At 45.8% G+C, this 23,039-nt stretch overlaps 1 protein-coding gene across 1 annotated transcript; it reads left to right on the top strand.

The window, feature by feature from the left end:
- The first annotated feature begins 839 nt into the window (after positions 1 to 839).
- LOC139046858 (uncharacterized) lies at positions 840 to 16,546 on the top strand. The gene is made up of 4 exons (XM_070520777.1): positions 840 to 1,122; positions 4,029 to 4,253; positions 8,236 to 8,440; positions 16,116 to 16,546. The coding sequence occupies exons 1-4, from the start codon at positions 977 to 979 to the stop codon at positions 16,332 to 16,334; spliced, it is 795 nt and encodes a 264-aa protein (XP_070376878.1). The 5' UTR covers positions 840 to 976; the 3' UTR covers positions 16,335 to 16,546.
- Positions 16,547 to 23,039: the final 6,493 nt, after the last annotated feature.

Genomic DNA, 23,039 nt, shown 5'->3' with positions numbered 1-23,039 from the left:
TATGTGCCCTCAACCCGACACGACGTCTAAGCTATCGGCCGATGGTCGGCGTTCTGTGCACTACTCCTGAACAGCCAGTGACGCAATGAATGAACTTATTTTGAACCAAAAGAATTTTTTTCCGTGCATGTTAAGTGTAGTTAGGGTGATTCTGTCAATCTCATTACTGAAGTTTTTATTACTGTTTGGGATACCCCTTACCCAAAGCAATAGATATATATAAGTTTTGCGCTTTCTGCTTCAGTAAGAGATTCAGTAATTGGAATGTTAGCCAATGTGCTGTAAGCCAATGTGCCAATTTTACGCTCCCTCCCCCACGCTTGGCTTTCCATGTCCATGTAAACGAGATTGACTGAAAATGAAATATATAGATGATCTTGATGCAAACTAAATATTAGGCGACATTGTTGTTGTTGCCTCACGCAGGCAGATTCTGACATCTTTGCATTCTTCGTCTTCTTTTTTGAGAAAGTTGTGCCACGTGCCTAACGTATAGAATCACCAAGCATTGTTATACCAATTTTGAACTCTTGATGCTGAAATTAAATATTGAAATTGTTATTTCTTACCGGATATAATTTTCGAATTCATAATAAAATGTACTAATATTAAACTGCCTTCTACTGTTTTTTTCTGCACCCTTGCGCGCTCAAACACACGCAAGCATTTCGTTAACTACTACTTTGGTCAATATTGTCCTTAACATGTTCATACTGACCGAAATTTAAATGAACATAACTAATCATACTCCAAAGAATAATGCGCAATGGACATAAACATAAATCTTGGTGGTGGCGAAAGCACGCGCTCACATTCGAACACTCGAGGGAAGAGGACGACAAAGAAGCACAGTCAGCTCGTTCTCTCCATCGAGTCCGCCTTTCGAAACCAAAGCTCTGCCGTGAAGAAATTTCCAACTGCGGAGTGTGCAAGGACGATATTAGTCGGCGGGTCGACGGGCTTGGACTTCTGCAGCATGCCACCGATTCCGGCGATATTCACTCTATTCTTGGACCCCGGGGCAGTCACCAGACCAGCGTCCTGTCCAGCTCCACTAGAGCACGTAATTCCAATCATAGTGGAGCCAGGGACTGCCACCAAAACCAGCAGGGTCACCTTCAGGCAAGTTGCGAAGCAATTGCTTCAGCCGGCATTGTGATAAACATGTTTTTCGGATGTCCGTTCTTCCCGCGTACGTTACTTACTCGTGCATATAATTAGTTTACCTTGTCTTACACAGTTAGATAAGTGGGACGTACGCGGCAATACTGCATTTTGTACTGCATTGAGCAGTACAAAAGGCAACGACCAAATTGCTAGAGAGAAATTTTTGCGGCTAAATATATGGGTTCCGCGTAAAAATGATCAATGAGACGAAAAGTTCAACCAGAAAACTACTAGTTGTACGGAGAACACGTCGGATATCAATCCATGCGTCGCCAGAGCAATACTTGTTTGAAAATTTATTCTTGTGTTGGCTATTGCTCAGGAGAGATTTATACTTCGCTAACCAAGCAAACACACTTGACAAGTAGCATGCAGGATAAATGCTGGCGTACTTCGGTGCGGCGCTTGGCAGTGTGCACATGTATAAAAAGGCAGCCAAGTGTGACACAAAAAAATTGCAACAAAGCGGAGTGCTGGGAAAGTCTGCGCCCCAGTAAAATAAGTCAAGAAATAGTGAGACCAGCAGTCGTCCTGCGTACTCTCTGTATCCTGTGTATGCTTCTTTATTGCGATCGCAATTATACGGACGCTCAAGGCGAAACCGTTGCCGTGCTGTCATGGTATCTACGCGCATGCGTGACCAAAGCGTGAACGTTTTAAAAAGATATGCAGTGAAACCGCATTTGGTTTCCCCGAAAACGCAGCGAAGTGGGCTCAGCGAAACGGGACGATTAAACGTCCCGTTTAATCGTCTCTGCCGAAACCAAGGCGGCGTGCTGGCTTCGACTCCTCGCATTAACGCTGTACTCGAACATGTTAGGGTTCCCTGCTAAGCAGCTGAGTGCGTACCGCAATGCGGGGCACGCATTGGTTAGAGCGGAACGGATCAAGCTGAATCTACGAGATCTCGCTCTTTTTTCTGAGACGCTGACAAACGCCCGCTGTGTTTTTTGTTTGTCTCAGCTCGTGCAACATCGATTGTGCGACGCCTGCGACGCCGCGGGCAGTGCTTGTCTCGACCGCAGATTTCTCACACGCCTTCTGCACTGCGCTAAACCTTGCTGTCGCTTTCAATGCTTCACCTTCCAGAGATTGAAACTAACTTTTTCTTTTTCATTGCGATAGCAATTATATGGACACTCCAGGCGGATTTCTCCCATAGCCATCGCCGTCGCCGTCGTCGTGAGGTTTCGTATGAGCGAAAGCATGTGACGGTGAGCCTGCGAACGCGTTTCAATCTCGCGTGCACGAGCGAGTAACGCGGCCCGGAGGCGTGCTCTCTCATGTGGCCCAAGAGGCAAGGAGAGTCAGGCGAGGGAGGAGGGACGTTCTTCTCCGGCGGCTGCTAGGGTGCATCGATGTCCTCCTCACCTACCGCTCCGTACAGAATGGACACAACCGCGGCGTCTACTATGGTGTTGGCCACGCGAATCGCGGACGCCGTAGTAGACGCCTTTGGCGGACGCCGTAGGGACGCGCTGCCGGCGCTCGTGTTTTTTGAAAGCGGCCTGCGACTTGCCTAAAGTGCGCGCCCGCGTGGGCCTTATCTTTAAAGCAATAGCGATGTTTACAGAGTGCGCATAGTGCTGGTAACTTCGTATGCGTTGTGCGTTCGACTTGTCGTACGCCTTGAAGCGACATATGGAAGAAGGTCAATTGGCTCGCGGCTGCTGCCGCGATTCCTAACTGCAGCGTTTTCAAAGACACTTTCCCCTGTCATCGAACGATGTGTGTTAATGCCTACCTGTGCGCACTTGACACTTTGATAGTTACTTTAGTTAAAACACGTTGACGGGCTAGTTCGTTTGAATCCATGATATAATGTGCAAGCGCGACTGAACAACGACGTAGAAAGAAGCAGACACAGGAAGGCAACGCTGTCTCTGTGGTCTTTTTCTTTCTACATCCTCGTTGAGTCACACTTACGCATTCTGCCATTGTTAATTTAGATAGTAATCGAATGTTTACAAGTTTACACGGCCGATAAATGTGCTATCCTTACTTCGTACAGCTATCTACTAATTTGCTGTGGCAATTGGTGCTTTGCCTTCCTGGCGGAAGTGCGATTTTGTTTTGTTTTGCCCTAGTTGAACAAACGCACATAGTATGAACGAAGGCACGGGTGTAGGGGATGCACTTGATCAATTTCGCATGCCTGCAGTTCCTCAACCCGCAGCGCAGTGGTCGACTCTATAAATGAACGTTGCTCAATTCCTCCTGCATTCGAGTGTCGGTGCCCCGTCTGCGAATCCAACCACCATCTATGCACTCAATGCAGAACGCCGTACGGCCCACTTTTTCGTGGCAATTCGTGGACTAACGGTTGAAATTGCGTTAAGAGGCATCCATGAGGCAAACATGCCATGGCGGATTACTGGCATCCGGAACCATAGGATGTAGTCTGTATGAAAGTGACATATATTATATGAAGCACTTTTATATGGGCTACATCTGGTCAGTGCTCATATGGCCAGTGCTCCGTCATGGCATGGATGCCCGTTAACGCAATTTCAACCGTTACTCAAGTAATCGGCAGAAAAAGGAAGGTGAGTACGGCGTTCTGCAATTGAGTAGATGGATGCTGGTTGGATAAATATGTATATATGTATATATATACAGAATTTTGCCGGCACACCACGCTTCACCCGACCAACGGACCAATCGACGACGGTGCGCCTGCGACGCGTAAGGACCAGCTCTGAATAGTGATGTTTGATTCACTTTGCAGTTTTAAATACTCGAAGTCCTCTTATAATTTTTTTTAGTACCAAGTGAATTAGTCTTTATGAGCTTTTTCATCCCTTCACTACAAAGTATAAAGCGTTCGCTAGTAATCCCAGTGCACTCTTCTTCGAATGCAGTTCAAGCACGAGCCCCCAGGATAGACGCAAGCGCAGGACTCCAGGTACCCTTAGTCGAACCAACACGATGTGTAGCACGACACACCGCATAGCGTCCAGAGCAGAGTCCGGCATCCCATCCAGCACCTCGCAGATCAGCAAGTTGCCCGGCTGCCAGCAACCATCTGCGTACTCGACCCTCAAGGACGAGTCCCAGATTTTCGATCTAAAACGGCGCTCTGAACTGTGAGTTCACCTTCATCACAGTAGGTCTGCTATATCGTAAACTAAAAGTAACATATAACTACAGTTTTCGATATGCATGCAGTACGTCCCTCAAATCTGTCAATGAACAGCAAATATATTTACATTAAGGCACGTAAGTTGCTTGCAAACAGAAGCAGAACTCAAGACTCTTGCTTTCTGTAGTCCAACTAACCCCAGTTTTGGAATAACGTGCGGGCGCTTACGTGTCTAGAATAAATGTAAGCAGTTTGAGGAATGTTGCAGTGCGCGTTCCCTGGAGAAATTACGGAAGTTTAGGCGATATACAAAAAACGATTAATGATCATTTCTAGACGAATGCCCATAGAGACGGCAAAGCAAGAAATAGTCACCTAGTGCACTTCAGATAATTAGTACTTCCACATGTATTACAGTCTATCAGTTTGCCTATCTCACTTTATATTCATCCTCTTCATTGTACGCTCCATGTATATATTGTAGACCTATATATATACACGTCTCTAACGACCCCGGCTCCAGCTCTTCCCTGGTTTTCTGCCCAACGATACAATAAACGTATCCTGCTTAATCATCGTGAACGCTTACCAGTTAACGCGCTCCTACCATTATTATTATTATTATTATTATTATTATTATTATTATTATTATTATTATTATTATTATTATTATTATTAATTACGTCTGTTTGAAATGCGGCGGTGACAGTCACCTAGCTTGTTTGATCTAATCAAGTTTTACGACGCCTATCGCACTCTAGTATGTTGCCTGCCTATGCTTGATAATTTCTTACTTATTAAGATCTATACACTATACTTTGCAGTTACCTATGCCTGCAACGGCTCTGGTTTTATGAATCTCTTCCCTGTGTTTTAGTTCAAATCCATCAAACATTCCTTGCTTATGCCGTCTACAGACCAGCTAACGCCTCCGTTGACATTGAAATCTAGCGCTTCTGGAATATGAATGTTTCACATTGGTCTATCTCGGAGAACATCTTGGCATTCTGTTACGATGTGCTAAACAATTTTAGAACTTAGGTTTGAGTTGTTTGCTGCACCAGCTTAGCGGGCTGGGTGCCATGTCGAACCAATCCAAGAAAAATCAATTCGTTTTGACAAACCCTGACATTATCACTGTGACGCACCTGGCCAGGCTTATGGTCACCGGAATCGACAAAAGAACCGCTAATTTTTGGCTCTTAAGGTCTGAGATTATGGTCACATTTTCAGATTCAAGTGAGAGTGCGTCCATCGGTGCAATTAACACTGAAGTGGCGGCCACGAGTGCCTCCATATTTGCAGCACTATTCTTTAGAGTACGTAAGCATAACGCACGTTGACCTTCTCAAATAACGTACGTTAACGTTGCGTACGTACGTCCTCGAGATCTGACAGCGTACGGAGTATGCACGGTGACGACAGCGTTATTACTTCAAGTAGGTAGAGTATTTACGTTTCTTTGCCGAACGCTGTTATAAACTCAGATAACATCAGCGACTCCAAGGAAGGCACGACGACAGTCAACTAAACTGCATTTCGTGTCAGCCGCGAATCCTCGTTCTTCTTGGTTTTCGTTTAAAAAAATGCCTTAAAACATAAATTTCCCTGTAAATATGACTAGAGGGATACCTGGCGCACAAGGTACAGAAACAGGGATAAAGTGCCTTAGAAAGGCTGTCGACTTATCTGAGTCAAAGGTCGGTCCGCTTATAGAAAATTGGCCAGCCATTCTGAGGCACTCTATCACGGTTTGTTTTTAACTTCTATATCACAGTGTGCTATTCCATTCGGCGGCCCCCTTTTGAAACGAGTGCCTGGTATAGAAGTTAAACAAACAGGAATAAAGTTTCTCAAAAACTTTAGGCTCAAAGGCTGGCCAATGTTTGCATAGCTGGACTTATCTTCGTCAATGGTAGGTCTGCCTACTGAAACGTGGGCCAGCCATTCTGAGTCAATTTATCCCAGTTCATGTAACTTGTATGCCATACCGTGCTATTCCACCTGTCAGCCCCGTTCCTCCGAGGAATGCCTGGATCTGTGACGGTTCAGCCGCCACAGACACGATGAGTTGTGCATGTTTTTCTCAAGAAGAAGAAGAAGAAACTTTAGTAAAGAATAGTCCGGCAGTTCTTGATGTGGTGGCCTCAGGTGTTTTTCAAGAAGAAGGTGTTTTCTCAAGAAGAAGAAGAAGAAACTTTAGTAAAGAATAGTCCGGCAGTTCTTGATGTGGTGGCCTCAGGTGTTTTTCTCAAAGATTCATTTTTTTTGGCTTCAGGAGTTCCTGTCGTGTTCTTCGTAAGCGGCTTAATCTTTCTAAAATTTCAAGCACTCGTATTTTATTTCAAGGTTTGGTGACAATAAGGGTCAGCGAGCATACATAGGTAATGCATTTTGCTCCATTTAGAAAGCACTAGTTCGCTTTAAAATTTATCAGCATATGAAGCCATATGGTTATTTGAAGTTGGAGTTACGTTTAGGCCGAATACTATCTAATACCCCATCCCCTTCCTATGTTGCCTGTCGACACTAACATCGCGGTTAATCCTGGTATTTCTCGTAGAATAATTCAGGCATAAGTGTCCTACTAAGTAGAAGGAACTGTGGCATAGTGATTGGATCATTTGCGGCCACTCCCAAGTGCCCCATGAATTCCCCCAATATTCGCCTTCGTTGATTGAGACATTTTTGGTTGTTTATTTGTGGCACTTTACCTGCCTATTGACGGAATTTCTAAACAGACATACTTTTGCTGAGAGCATGAATTCAAGAAGTCTGTGCACGCATGTTTATCCATCACTGCTTCTTTCGCTCATAATGGAACATTCCTTTGAATGCCATCAATTGTCAAAGTGATAAAGTCACTTTGAATCCTAAGGTCTGTTGTTTACTCATATCAGTGCACTATCGTTTTTATGCTGGCTAAAGCACCATGCCTGCAGCTCCCGTAGGCAAACGCATCTGATTTGCCTCTAGTAGGTTTTTTTTTGCAGGATGCACTATCCTTTGGAGTACTCTGCTGTCTACTGTTTGATATTGATGGTCAGTTTAACGTCTCTTATAGGCCTCGTAACAGCGATCAAGACAGCCCCCTGCAATACCTACATATACCGGTTTTTCAATGTGTATACGCTAAAAGGCGGGGAAGTTGAGCCATCCCATTAGCCCAAAAATGTTTCCATAGATTAATAATGTTGACGTTTCTAATTTTCACAGCGTAATTCCGGCCAGCCTCACAGGGAAAAGCGAAACTAAACAGCGGAAGGGCGTATCTATCCCGCCATTAATAGACGGCCCTCCATGAGTGACGTCTTGACCATCCAAGAGTCGTTGCGCCTCCCTGTCGAGCTAGCATCGACCGACTGTCTTTATCAAGCCGCGATAGTAATAGCTTCATTCCGCTAGTATTAGTCGCGATAGTATTAGCGTCGGCTAAAATTTGCTTAGTCAATTTTTTCTTCTTTTTCTTTATTTTTGTGCGAACATGGACAGGAAATAGCGCTCACAAGTCACCACAATAATTCGGTAGACTTGCTCGTCCTTGTAAAATCGCAGTCGAACATTCAGCGATGCTTTCTAGAGCACTCTTCCCGCCTAAACCACGGTTCCTAGGCGCTATCCCCGACGAATGCGGTTGCCCCGCCAATACATTGTACTGCTTGTAATGTCCGCCTGTTTGAACAATCCATCTCGGCGAGTAAAACTTTCTGTACGGCTACAGGCACATTCAAAAAAGGTTACATGTTTCGAAAAAGGTGTGTGTGTGTGAAAGGCTTGATATTATCTCAGTCAAACATTTACTTGTATTATCATTTCGTACGAAGGAAGGTACCCTAGCCGACTTGCCCAGCTTGCCGCCTTGCTTCTGTTTAGTGACTCGAAACCTCTCTAAAACGGTGTCCCTATCTGTGGAAGTGTTCGCTCGTCGTAATTGTACATGCCCCCACATTTGAGATCGCTGTCCCCCCCCGTCTTGTTATCGGCAGTCTCTCCAAGACCACCGAGAACCGTATAAGGTCCCGCGGACACCCCATGCAGCGACTCTGCTCCCTGCCGGGACCAGGACGACTGCGTGGGCGGCGCTTAACGGCGCAAAGCGCCTGGTTTTCCCGTCCTGAAGGGTACCTGCAACTCTGCCGCCACGCCGGCGACAGAGAAGCTGTGGGCGTCAAAGAGTGGCACCACTCCGAGGTGAGCACTGCGCGAACGAGCGAAAAGCTGGGTGATTCGGTATCTGTATATCCATAGTCATACCTCGAGTAGCGCAAGGACCGGATGTGACGACCGCCAACTCTCAACTGGTATTCTTATTGAAGCAACATTTACCTGTACACACTTTACAAGCGTTATCTATTAGTGAAACTAATACAATAACAATTAAGAAATAATATAAACACTGCAAACATACACCAGCTGGCCTCTTCTATCAGTTGGTGCCGCGACACGGGCTGGAAAAATGCACAAATTCTTTTTACGTCAGCTAAATTGGTGGCAGACTGACTGAATTATTTAATCCTTTGAAGAGGGCAATCAGCATGTTGCTAAGTGCTGCTTAAAGCCCGACGCTGCTTGTTTTGACATCATTGTCCTCGCACTTGGAGACTGCATGGATATATAGATTTTTTTTTTTTAAATTGTAGTAAAGTGAAAATATTCTTATATGCTCTCATAGCCGTCTTGATGCTTACCGTGTTTTTCATCAAGTTCTTTAAACAATCTCACCGGAAATAGAGGCACCAGATTCACGGACAGTGTGTCCAGACATAATGCCACTCCAGCGAGAAGAAAATCAACAAATTGACTCCGTGTGAACTTGAAGTCTCCAATGTTCGCGGTTCAGCACACTATCTTTTGATTTTGAAGGCCATCGCGCTTCATCGGTGAACTCACGATAACACAAGAACCAATTTAGTTTTTTTTTTTCTTCAGCATGCACTGCTCCGCGCATCCGTAATGCAGCTCGCCGTCAATGCGGCTACCACTCTACTTACCGCATGCAGGGTACTGGGCCGAACGAAGTGCTTGACCAGAGTCTTACCCCCGTATTCAGAGATGTAACTTAAGTCGAAGCCCATGCTTGACTTGATTTAAATGTCGCCTGGCGTTGACGGGCCCAAAGACGCTCACTGCGTTTCCTTCGGCGCGTTCACGACGAACTTGAGTTGCATTTCTGAATACGGGGGTTAGGCTCTAGTTTGACGAAGAAAAGTTTACAAAGATTTCTCGTTCTTGCGCGCCAATTTTGCAAGTTACTTGCGCTATCGAATTACCTACACAGATAACTATCGCAAAGGCATAACCCTAAAGCTGTGTTCACACTACGGTTGTAACGCGCGTAACAGCTCTTTCGGCGTATCGAACGTAACGGCTGCAAAAAAAGTTACGGCAGTTAAGCCGGCACCTTTGTTCACATTTACTGCTACGTAAATTACGGATTTTACAACAGGCCAATAATATTTGGAGCTGCAGAATCGACGTCACGAGCGGTCCAATATGGCTCCTGTCAACATGCAAGCACTGGCCGAGATCGAAGGAATTCACGCTCAAAACAAACTTATAGTCATGTATTCAATCGCACAAAGACGACGAAGGCGACGCAGAAGCGTTTGGGAGCGGCAAGTATTTCTCGACAGGGCCGTGGACGGCGATTTTCACAACCTTTTTGCCAAGCTCCGAGTTGGTGACGCTGTGATGTTTCATAACTTCATGCGCATGTCGCCCCAGCAGTTCCGCTTCCTTGAAAACTTAGTGAGACCACCGATCGAAGTTCGGAGCACGCATCTGCGGCCATCGATTTCCTCGGCGGATAAACCAGATCAACTGAAAACAGTCTCGCAAGGCGCACTGCACAAATTTTCACGAACACAGCCAACCTAATCGTGCGCACGAAATGGCGGAATGGCACTTCCCGCGCCCGGAGTTGTCTGCAAACGGGAGAACGGAAGTGTCGTCACCGGTTGTTGAAAACTGAAAGCTTATCGGTCATTGGCTGTGTCGCAATGGTCGTATTATCACAGTCGTAAATGTTGCCGACCCTTTAACACTCTCACCCACAATTGTTGCGTGAATTGCGCACGTTGGTACCTTTACGTTCGCAGTCTGAACTAGACGCATACGCTTGTTGCACTTCCGCTTACGCATGTTACGAAAAATCGGCGCCTTACGAACGTAGTCTGAACATAGCATAAGAGCCCACGCCTCCCGGCCACGTGGGATTTCGGTGCCCGTTGAGCGAGTCGACGTGGTTGTTCCTCGTTGTTATTTGAGACAAAGTACAGACGGACGCAGTGCGGGATTAAACCAGCATGTGTACAATGTAAACTGATTCTTGATTGCATTAGGGTGCCTATACGTCCTGCGTATCCGTACAACAGGCTGACGGCACGTTGTCGTACGTCGACCCGCTGTTGGATTCGAAAGTTGCTTTAAGCGTGCATGACGTACGTGTATACGTTCTCCTTCAGGCTGTTCTGCGAACTCAAATGAAACCCATCCAGCGTGGACACCGGGGCAGGCGAATCACACCGCAATGAGTCTTCGGAGCCGCGACAATCATTCTATCGAAGACTACCGGAGTGCATGGCCGGTGGTTTTAATTGCTAAATTCACACTTTAACATACAATTTCGCCGAAGAGAGGAAGTGGTCGGAGTGGTTTTAGCCGCTCATGGAACCCTGTAAATGTCATTCCAGGAACTCGCGATTTCCGGAGACCCCAGCTTCGAAATTCCTTGTACGAATAAAGTTTAATCAATAAAAAAAAGTTACAAGCCATTTTACTCTATGAACTTGGATGACCAGTGAAGCTATAGCCCATTACACATGATTAGAATAGGGTACGTGTATTTATATTCATCATTTGGTAATGATAGCGAAGATAAGCTTGTGATTACTGTGATATATACTGATTTGTGTGGTTACGACCTTAGACCGAATCTTGGCCAAAGTTAAATCTATACTTGACAATTGTTGTGTAGTTGAGTGACTTGGATTGGCGAGGCACCTTAAACCAAACACTTCTAGCGCAAACTGAGTGAATCATTTTTTCTATGGTTTTGAACTGTCCAAATTTAAGTCTGCAATGATGGTTGCAGGGCAAGTGTCATCCCGGGTAACTCATGCAAAGTGTGTGGTTTACGAACTTCTTGATGTCTCACTTAGGTGTGCCTGGAAACATATACCAATGAATATCACGATTCCGTCTTTGTCTTGTACGGCATAGTTCAGTTCAGTTCAGTTCAGTTTATTCCAACAAAATGTTGGGGGTACTCCAGGCAAAAAGATGTCATAGACAACTTGAGGGCACCTGGGAACCATACAGACAGCAGGCAAAGTGATACATTTGCAAAAGAAGAGTTTGAAAGACTTTACATCACGGTATTTTCAAATAGTGAAAATAATATGCAATCCAAAAAAAATCAAATACAGATATGGCTACTACAAACATACAATGAAAACATAAAAACATGAAAAAATATGCACTTGTGTTAAAGGGTTCATCACTCATACAACAAAAAACATCTTATTTGAGACTTGAATTTGTAGAGTTTCATGCTGAAATTTATTTGGGAATTCACACGCTTTATTAATGCGGGTATTTGATAAGCGAGCACAGCCCTTCCAAAATTTGTACGTGTTCGTGGTGTTGCTATCCATTCGTTACGCAGTGCATAACGAGCTGACGTTGTGTGTGCTGAATGTAACAGGTTATGTTTATGTATATGCAGCAGGAGTTTGTAGTCATATATTTTACTCGCTTTGGGCAAATTGTGTTTAATAAACAAAGGATTAGTTGGTAGATCTTTAGGTTCACCATGATAAGTCTCTAGAATCCTTAGCACTTTCTTCTGTAATACCTCCAGTTTGTTATAATTCGTAGTCGTTGTAGTGCCCCGAACTAGTCTGCAGTAGGATAAACGGGAGTAGAAGTGAGCATAATATATGGCTTTCTTTAGCTGCAGAGGAATAAGATCTGATAATTTGAATATTAAACCAACTGTTCTGCTTAGTTATGAGGTCAGTTTGTTTAGGTGTGTATTCCATGACATACCTTCTTCAAACCACACACCTAGAAATTTCTGACATTTAACGCGTGCAATGACGGTGTCCTGGAATGTCAGCGTGAGTTCACTGTCACATGTATTGTTGGTGGGTGTGAAGAAGACGTAGTTAGTTCTTTAGAGCGCAGCTCTTTGGCGTCCGTTCCTGGGTTTCGCGTCGTCGTCGGCGTTGTCGTCGGCCTCGTAACCAGCTCCGCCCCCCTTTCATCCCCCCAGCGCTAGCAGCGACCGACTGATACCGCTGGATGCCGCTGACGCCGCTAGAGAGTCAAGATAACGTGACTGCATAGAACACCGTCGCTGCCATGCAGAAAGAGGAGGAAAGGGTCCCCCCCCCCTGTTCTTGTGTGGCGGATAGGGTGCTCTTCAGTTGCCGACGCGCCGGTTATTTCACGTAGGCCCCGGCACGTCGACGAATACGTGACCACCTTCCCACGGCTAGACCTGGTTCTTAGCGCTGCGGAAGCGAGGGTATCATATTGTTTGTGTCGGCATCGGCGGCGTTGTCCCTGAAACCAACTCCGCAGCTGGGGTTGACTCACTATCGGCGTCAGCGGCATCAGTCAGTCGCTGCTATCTCTTCCCTCCTCCCTTTATCGTGTTGTCCGCTTGCTGCGCGCGCTTCTGCCCCCATCGTTTGCCGCTGGGTGTACACGCCGCCCCCCTCCCCCCTCTTCCTGCGAGTCTCCGGTTGTCAAAGCGCCGGCTCGAACTTAATTCCTTTCTTCGCTCCTCCTCCAATGCAACCCCTGTGCGGTGGCAATCAGAGAGCCAGATCGGTGGCGGCGGATCTGTATATGTGCACCGCCCGAGCCGAAATTGCCGCTGCCGTTCGCCCTGTGCGGTGGCAATCAGAGAGCCAGATCGGTGGCGGCGGATCTGTATATGTGCACCGCCCGAGCCGAAATTGCCGCTGCCGTTCGCCACTGCGAAATTATCTGCCAGTTCTTTCTGAGCCATGAGCGAGACGACCGATGGAAGTCCTCCGTCTGCTGCTGCTGCTGCTGCTGCTAAACGAGCTGCCAGAGCAGAGGCCCAGCGCCGTCGCCGTCAGAATCCAGAGGTGCGTGCCGCCGAAGCAGAAGCTTACCGTCGCCGCCGTCGAGATGATCCAGGAGTACGCGTCGCCGAAGCAGAGTCTAAGCGCCGCCGCCGAGAAGACCCTGCCGTTCGCGCCGCCGAAGCGGAGGCTCATCGCCGCCGTCGAGAGCAACCAGCAGTAAGCGAGACTGAAGCAGAAGCTCATCGCCGCCGCCGAGAAGACCCTGCCGTTCGCACCGCCGAAGCGGAGGCTCATCGCCGCCGTCGAGAGCAACCAGCAGTAAGCGAGGCTGAAGCAGAAGCTCATCGCCGTCGCAGAGAAGACTCTACCGTTCGCGCGGCCGAGGCCGAGGCCAAACGCAAACAAAGGGTCGCAAACAGTCAGGGTGCAACAAATGCTTTCCGGCGATAGTTTACAGGCTTATTTGCTGCGCTCAAATTTCGCATTAGGAAGTAACGTAATCGTCGGTAATTTTTTTTTAGGTTCAAAGCTAATTTATTTGCATGAAGCCAGCTATCAAGCTGCATTAGGTAGTCGTTAATCGTGTTCTGAAGGTCACCAAGTGTACGCACAGAAGAAAATATATTGGTATCATCAGCTTAAATTACTAACTTTGGGGAGTTAGGTATATCAAATATATCGTTTATGTAAAGTATAAACAACAAGGGCCCTAGAATCGACCATTGAGGTACTCCTTGCTTTACTGTAGTAGTTAAGGAAATAATATTACCGATTTTTATGCGCTGTTTTCTGTCGGAAAGATAATTTTTTTAAAGATCTAAGGCAACGCCATGAATGCCCTAATCATGAAGTTTAACTAATAAAATGTCATGGTTAACACAGTCAAATGCTTTCATAAGGTTTCAATGCCACAATTGGTGGCATTGTATTCGTGCGAGTCAAGGGCGTATGTCTGTAAGTGCATACGTTTTGTCCTTTGCGTATATGGATGCCTCATACTCGTACGTCCATGTGCTGTTCACAGACGATTACAGTATGTCGATCGACTTGAAACAGTGCGCCCTTATTTATTTAGTTTATTGCTTATTACATTTTTATCATTATTAGGGGTGGAGTGCTTTAAGCCTACTTCACCTGAGCTGCGGATTTGCCCCGTAATGCGCAATCTCCAGGATCGGCCCAGGCTCGCCTTTTCTTATTGTTGACGCACAAACATGAAAAATACATGCAAATCTTTTTTTTTCGGTTGATTTCGTTTAAAATTACCTAATGCTAACTTTATTAGTCGCGTAATCCTTCAAGCATGACAAATCTCCTCCACGGTTTGGCCCAGTCTTGCGCTAACTCTGGGATCGACCCATATTTTTTCTCTGCGGAAACGACAGACGCATTCGGGGTTAGAGGTATACAGCTTGGCTGTCAAATATCAGTTGGTAGTTTGCACTGCGCTCGTACAGGCACTCGGTTCGTCGATACGGTGCGTGCACAAGGAACGAATACGAGTGATTACTTAGGAACCACGCTAGTCTGAAGAAGATAGCGGCGTACAGTACCGCAGGAACGAGGGTTTCCCCGATTCTAGTTTACATAAACAGAAAAAAAAACGTAGTTGCGATAGACATGTAACGCGTCCAATTTCTTGGTTTATTGCAGTCATATATTGCTTCTGTTGGAGTTACAGAATCGGCTCCAAGAGCAATAAAAATTTTGGTGTTTTACTTGTCTGAGCCACAATGTGATTGAGGTCTGCAGGATAATTTTCACAACCCGGCGTTCTTAAACGCGCACCTAAACTTAAGTAAACGAGCGTTATTGCATTTAGCTGCCATTTAAATGCCGCCACTACGGTTTGAATCCAACCCGCGACGTAGAGCTCAGCAGGGCAATGGCCTAGCCACAAAGGTATACTAGGATGTACAGGTCGTAATTAGCTGCATATTCTGTGTCACAACCTTGGCATCTGTAATACAAGTTGTGCCAGCACGTTTAGCTAGCCAGTTTAGGGCAGGCCTCTCACCAGTATTCTCGAGTACCAGAAGAGTGCGGGTCTTGAAGGAGTACATACGGTATCTAGAGTGGCCGTCATACTAAATTCTGAGGACGTAACCACAGCCCGTTAGATCTCTCCCAATCGTTGTTTATTTAACATGGCGCTCATACTACGCATAAAAGGCGGCCGCCTCCAGTGACCATGAAGACCAAAAGCTAAATTTAGTAAGAATATGTAAGCGCGACTAATTCAGGTAATAGCTAGTAATAGCTCTTTATAAAACGTTCTGCTGAGTGCTACGTAGTTGAGCTTTCTTTAACAGGGAGAGGTGGGCTACTTGGTGGTCCTTATTGGGATGCATTATGTAACCGCGCAACCGACAAAGGACAACGAAGGAAACGCGCAGGACAGGCGCGGACATCCGCCCCAACCACGCCTGTTCTGTCTGTTTCCTTCTTTGTCCTTTGTCGTTAGCGCGGTTACATAATACATTCCAATTAGTTGAGCTAGCCGCCGTTGCTTTACCAGACACACATGTCTGCACGTTCCCGACTGCGTACGCCTCACTCGTTGCCTCGTGTCTAGCAGTTTACGAGTCTCCTTTCTACGCTTGCGTTTTCCAACGGTGCTTTATTATCTATGAAAATATTCGCTGCAATACGCGGCGCTTTCTTCATGACCAGTATGCTCGAATGAAGCTCTTCACCCTTTATCTTTCGTTCTCGACCACAGATGAAGCCCTCGGCCGTTCACATTTACAAGCAACCTAAAATTTTCTGCGTAATTGTCATTCGTTCCCACATCGCTTTTGCAGGCGTTCAGGCTCACGCAGTCCTCCGGCCGTCGTGCGGTTCACGTTCGTGCGTATACAGTCCGCCTAGAAACCACTCCTACGACTGCCGCCATGGATACCACACACGTGACGACGGCTCAAAGCGCGTGGCAGAGTGCGACCATGTGTGACGGGACTGCCCACGACCAGGAGGACTCTTGTGGGACAGCAGTCTCGATGGTCGCTGCCAATGGAGACTAGGAGGCGGAGAAGCTTTTAGAGCGAGAAGGCTTCTATTCGGACACTATCAGGACGCGCATCTATCGCCATCAAGGCATGCGTATATTTCCTTGTTTCGGTCTTTAGAAAATGTTCGTAAGTAACTTTAAAAACTGTTTCAAAGGCCTGTTTCTGTCGCAGGTATTGATTCAGTTTCTGTCGTAGGTCTTGCAATAAAAATTAGATGTGTCGAATCACTGACTCTTATACGACAGAACGAAAGTATTCTCAAGTCCCGCGGTAATTAAATATAAATCGCCGAGATAAGCGCAAGTGTGAGTGTTTTTAAAGGCGAGAGCAATTGTGCCGCAGCCTTTACTTACAGTTAATTTAAAAGCCGTAAAGCTCACTTTCCCCGGCAAGACGAAAACAGATGCGGACCAGCCTTGGTACAGCTTCATGTGAACAGTAACACGCGGAATACTTTATTTGAAAAACGCATCCTTTACGCTTTTGGGGACCCTTTGATAATGAAAACCAACGCATGTACACAGATCATACCCGAGTTCAACATGCTTCTAACCGTCACACTTCCCCGCCCTATAACATTAGGAGGAAGACTTCTTATGGCTGGTACAATGTTTTGCTCCAGCGCACTTAGTATTAGTAGTAATAATAGTAGTGGTAGTCGTGGGAGTAGTACAAACATTTCTTGAACCATAAAAAATGATGATGATGATGATGATGATGATTGGAGTTTAATGGCGCAAGGGCATCTAAGGCCAAAGAGCGCCAGGACATATGTTTTTGTTTAGTAAAATTGTGGGTTTGGTGCTGTGACTTAAAATGGAGGCTGTATAGAGGCCTACACGTAAGAGAAATCTATAAATACTGGTGGATGAATTCTAAAATTATTGGTTTTAGGGACACATGGTAAATTGTTGCGGATTGCCCGAGTCCCTCGCTGTGCAATTCTTGCCTACGCAAGAAGTGCAAGAGCTCGGACATACTTATGTGCATCAGACTATACTTCACCTGTGAGGCACAGTCTGATGGTTAGCATGGAATGAGATGATATCTAGAAAGTTAGCTTGAGCAAGATAATTAAGCACTCTTTTAAAGTTAAAAAGTGCATCTTCTGATAAGAACATCGAGGGATGGGATGGTATATGGTGTGTGTAGAGTTCCTTAAAATGAGCTAATCGCTCTCGGTGAAGTTCGGGACATTGAATGAGGATATGTAGGACGGTTAAGATCTCACCGCAGCGTGTACACGTCGGGGGGTCAGTTGCAGTCAATAGGTGTTTGTGTGTGCCATAAGTGTGTCCTATTCTGAGTCGTGCTAGGGTGACTTCCGTGTGCCTATCAAGCTTCAGTCGGAAAGGTTTGCTTAATCGCGGTTTAAGCAGATGCAGCTTATTTTCCACTTGCTTGTCCCACTCAGCTTGCCAATGGTCATGAAGCACCTTTCGTACAGCCGGTTTCATATCTACACCAGGTACCCAGCTTACATCAATAATATCCCGATGAGCCGCTTGTCCAGCATTCTTGTCTGCCATTTCATTGCCTGCAATCCCAGAGTGTCCTGGCACCCAGCATACAACAAGAGCTAGGTTTTGTTTATATGCTAGGTGAATGTGTTTAATGAGCATGTTTAATACAGGGTTTCGGCTTGTTTTGCCACAGGACAGGGCTGTGACAACACTTAAGGAATCTGTGTATATTATGGACTTTTGTATATTGTGCTGCACTATGTATTCAACAGTGATCAGGATACCGTACGCTTCGGCTGTAAAAATGCTGCTATGGTTATGTAAGGTTTTAGCGTTGGAGAAGTTTGGGCCATGGGCTGCACATGATACTGAAGTTGCCGACTTCGAAGCATCAGTGAAAAATGCCGTTGATCTATACTTGTCTTCAAGGGCCAAGAAATGTTGCTGGATGAGGGCACTTGGACAACTCTTTTTGTTCAGTTCTCTAAAGGATAAGTCACAGGTAACTGTACATTGTTCCCAGGGTGGAATAGGTTCAGCATTGTCGCTTTCCTGTAGATCTGTGAAAAGTACTCCGAGTTCTTCCGCAACAGATATTACTGCCAACGGGAACGGTGGGGCGTGTGAAGGCCTGTTTAAGTACAACTGGTTTGTGGATTGATCACTTATGAGTGCTTTGCATGGGTGGTGTTTTAGTGACATGATTCTTATTGCATAGGTGACTCCCAGATATGTACGTTGATAATGCAGCGGCCACTGATCCGATTCTGCGTATAGACTTTGGACGGGGCTCGTCCTAAAGGCACCCAGAGCTAGGCGGATACCTAAGTGATAGACAGGATCGAGTTGCTTAAGTGTTGTGTTTGAAGCAGACTGGTAAACAATACATCCGTAGTCTATGCGTGACAACACAAGGCTTTTAAAAAGAGATAGGAGGCAATACCTATCTGTTCCCCACGACTGATGGGATAAAATCTTTAAAAGGTTCATGGTTTTAAGACATTTCAGCTTCAACTGTTTTATATGCTGCGTGAAGGTTAGCTTACTATCGAATGTTATACCAAGAAATTTTTGTTCTTTTTTATTTACCAGGTTTCTCCCATGCATCGTAATGCAAGGGTCAGGAGATACCCCTCTACGTCTGGAAAACAGCACACAGGAAGTCTTTTCTGCATTGAATGTAAACCCGTTTTCGTCTGCCCATTTCGTGAGGCGGTTAACACTCAACTGTATCTGGCGTTCACATATGGACAGGTTGCAAGATTTAAAGCTGATTTGGATGTCGTCCACATAGACAGAATAAGACACCATTGATGGTATAACAGAGCGGAGAGAGTTCATTTTGATTATAAAAAGTGTGCAACTTAGCACTACTCCCTGTGGTACACCATTTTCTTGAATAAAAGTGCGCGATAGTACATTGCCAATTCTAACGCGTAACTTTCTTTCAAATAAGTAATTTTGAAGAATATTTAGCATACTACCACAAATTCCATAGGAAGAGAGGTCTTGCAGAATACCATATCGCCAGGCAGTATCATATGCCTTCTCAAGGTCAAAGAATACAGACAGACAGTATTGGCTATGTACAAATGCATCACGTATATATGATTCAAGGAGAACTAGATTATCGGTAGTAGACCTCGCTCTTCGGAAGCCAGATTGGCGAGGGTCCAGTATACCATTATATTCCAAAAAGAAGACAAGGCGTCGGTTAATCATCTTTTCAAATACTTTGAGTAAGCAGCTAGTGAGTGCAATTGGTCTGTAACTGTTAACTAAGGAAGGGTCTTTGCCATGTTTTAGTATTGGTAGAACTATTGCTTCTTTCCAAGATGAAGGTATATGACCAGTAGCAAATATCTTATTGTAAAGGCCTAAAAGGCAGTTTAGGGTCTCATAAGGCAGATTGTTGATTATTTCATAAGTTATTGCGTCAGAACCTGGAGCCGAGCTACCACAAGAGCCTAGGGCAAGCTTGAGTTCATGGAACGTTAATGGTCTATTGTACCCTTCTGATGACTTTTTTGGACGCAGAGGAATATTTTCAGCTATTCTTTTATGGTTTAAGAAATTTTCGGAATAATTTTCTGAACCTGATACTCTCTGAAAGTGCTCGCCAAGAGTGTTTGCTTGATCTTCTACTGAATCACCAGAACCAGTGACGAGAGGAAAAGGATTTGGACGTTGTCCTTTCAGTTTGCGTACTCTGTTATATACTTTGCTAACATCCGTGTATGAGTTTATTGAGGATATGTAGCACGTCCAGCTTTCTCTTTTGGATATTCGGCGGATACGGCGTCCATTTGCTTTGCAGCGCTTAAATTCTATTAGATTTTCTGTGGTTGGGTAGCGTGAAAGTTTACTCCACGCTTTGTTCTGACGTTTCTTAGCAGTTTCGCAGTCCTTGTTCCACCACGGTTTTGCATTTACTCTATCTGTGCAGGATTGAGGTATGCAGTTTCGAGCGGAACAGAGGATGTGTTCAGTGATGTAGCTAGCCAGTTCTTCTACACCTAAATGGTCCACTTCTTCTAGGCACAGTTTACTTATGTTTCTAAATTTTGACCAGTCTGCTGAATGAAGTCTCCATTTTGGGGGGTAAGCTGGTCCATCGTGCCAGTTTGTTGTTTCTAGGAGTGTCGGGAAATGATCGCTCCCATATGGATTAGTGACAACTCTCCATACCAGGTGTGGGAGAAGTGATGCTGACCCTATGGCTAAATCTATACATGAATACGTGTTGTGTGTAGGACTGTAGAAAGTTGGCTCTGTCTTGTTAAAGAGACAGGCTCCAGAAGAAAGAAGGAAGTTCTCTATTGCCCGTCCTCTCGCATCACATCTTGAATCACCCCAAAATGGGCTGTGAGCATTAAAATCTCCAATTACTATATAGGGTTCAGGAAGCTGGTCAATCAGCTTTTCAAATTCTGCAATGTCTAACCGCTCATCAGGCGATATATATAGGGAGCAAATCGTTATAAGATGATTGAACAATATAGCCCGAACAGCCACTGCTTCAAATGAACTCTGGAGTGATACATGCTGGCATGCTACTGACTTTTGGGCTATGATTGCCACACCACCTGAAGAAGAATTGCCATTATTTCTATCTTTACGGAAAATTATGTACTGTTTTAAAAAGTTCTGGTGTGTAGACTTTAAATGTGTTTCTTGAACACCGAACAGTCGTGGCTGGTATTCCTCTAGTAGATCTTTGACATCATCTAGATTGCGAAGGAGGCCCCTGGAATTCCACTGAATTATTTGTGTAGCCATTTTGAGGAAGATTTTTGTTGACTGTGTTCAAGAGAACGTGGTAAAGATAGATGGATATGTATACAAGAGCGGTAACCGTTTAGGTTACCGGTCCCTTTCTTTGTGCAGTTATAGGTATTTTATCTCTTTTAGCGCGCTCTTGGGAGCGCTGATCTTTCGGCGTCGATGACGCCAAGGATTTCTGATCGACCTCCATAACCTTCTCGGAGGTGCTGGAGGATCGTGAATTAGGCGCTGAAACTCGCGTCCCAGGCCGTGGAGTTCGGTTTAGCTTTAGAGCCTGCGGAACCGAAGTCTGCAGGCCCACCTTCGATGTTGATGGAGCAGCATCTGCTGCTGCCACCAGGGGGGCAGGCGGAGTGATTACCGGGCCACTGTCAGTGACCGCGGTAGACTCCCGAGGGATTTGTGACGCTGCCCCCCGTCGCGCCACCTCGGAAAAGTTCGTGTGATTCAAGTACGACAGACGTTTTCTTGCTTCGTGAAATGTTATATTTTCTTTGACCTTCAATGCAATGATTTCTTTCTCTTTCTTCCATTTAGGGCATGTTCTAGAGTAGGCTGGATGGCTTCCATCACAGTTCACACAATGTGGAGATGAGTCGCAAGTGTCTGATGGGTGATCGTTCGAGCTGCATTTTGCGCAGGTCTGCCTTCCTCGGCACGTCTGGGATCCATGCCCATACCTCTGGCACTTAAAGCACCGTCGAGGATTTGGGATGTACGGCCTAACACGTACTTTGATATAGCCTGCATCCAATGTGCTAGGCAGTAGACTGGTACCAAAGGTTAATACTATGTGCTTTGTAGGAAGTTGTTCATTGTTCCTCCGGATTTGGATTCTTTCTACTTTGATCACATTTTGGTCCTGGAAACCTTCAAGCAGCTCATCGTTACTAAGGTCTAAGAAGTCGTCTTCAGAGATTACTCCACGGCTCGTGTTCATGGTTCGATGTGCCGACACAGTGACTGCTACATCGCCAATGCATTTCAAGTCATTAATTTTATCATGTTGTGTTTTATCCTTCAATTCAAGGAGCAGGTCTCCATTCGACATCTTTGTAGCTTTGTAGCCAGATCCTATAGTGTTTGCGAGGCATTTCGCCACCAAGAAGGGGGAGAATTTACGCACGCTCTTGTTGCCTTCGCTGTGGATTACTTGGTATTTAGGGAAGTGTTCTTGATTGTTCTTCAAAAAGAATTGAAACGTTGCATCGGTGCGCCCTCTTTTTAGAGGGCGATCAAGGGAAAGTGGTTTGCTAGAAGCCATATAGAAGTCTTGAGTTCGGCAGCAGCGCCAACCGCCCACCACCGAGCCCAACATGGGGACGGAGCAAGTCTTACGAGTAAGACAAGCCCTCGCCAGTTGTACGGTGCCACTATAACCCAATCTGGAGTACCCAAGGTTGGCCACCCACACAAGGTTAACCCTCGCTGCCAGGAAAGTTGGAAGTAAATAGAAGAGACGAGAAGACAGGAAAGATTGAAAGGAAGAGAAAAAGACGCAGGATGGAGAGGAGGACAGGAAAAGGCAACTACCGATTTCCCCCGGGTGGGTCAGTCCGGGGGTGCCGTCTACGTGAAGCCGAGGCCAAAGGGGTGTGTTGCCGCCGCCGAGGGGCCTTAAAGGTCCAAACACCCGGCATTGGCTCAACCCCCAGGATCCCCTTTTCCCCGGACACGGCTAAGCCGCGCACGGCTACACGCGGGAGGGTCCAACCCTCGTGTGCTCGGGTCCGTGGTGTCGCAACACACCAAACGCCTGCTGACGCAGACGCCCCTGCGGGGGAACCATAAAAAATAAAGAGCACGGGAGCTAGCTTGCATGCTCTTTATCTATTACGCTTAAATGTACAGCTAGTCGAACTTCACTCACCTGAAATGTTTCCCCATAGCGCAGGTCAGAATCAAATCCACAGCACTCGACTACGCCTCCTGTTATTGTAGTCAGTGAAAGAGTTCAATCGCGCATTTT

Source organism: Dermacentor albipictus, chromosome 6 (assembly GCF_038994185.2).
Source record: "Dermacentor albipictus isolate Rhodes 1998 colony chromosome 6, USDA_Dalb.pri_finalv2, whole genome shotgun sequence".
Classification (NCBI taxonomy): domain Eukaryota; kingdom Metazoa; phylum Arthropoda; class Arachnida; order Ixodida; family Ixodidae; genus Dermacentor; species Dermacentor albipictus.
This window is presented reverse-complemented; position numbering and strand designations above follow the sequence as displayed.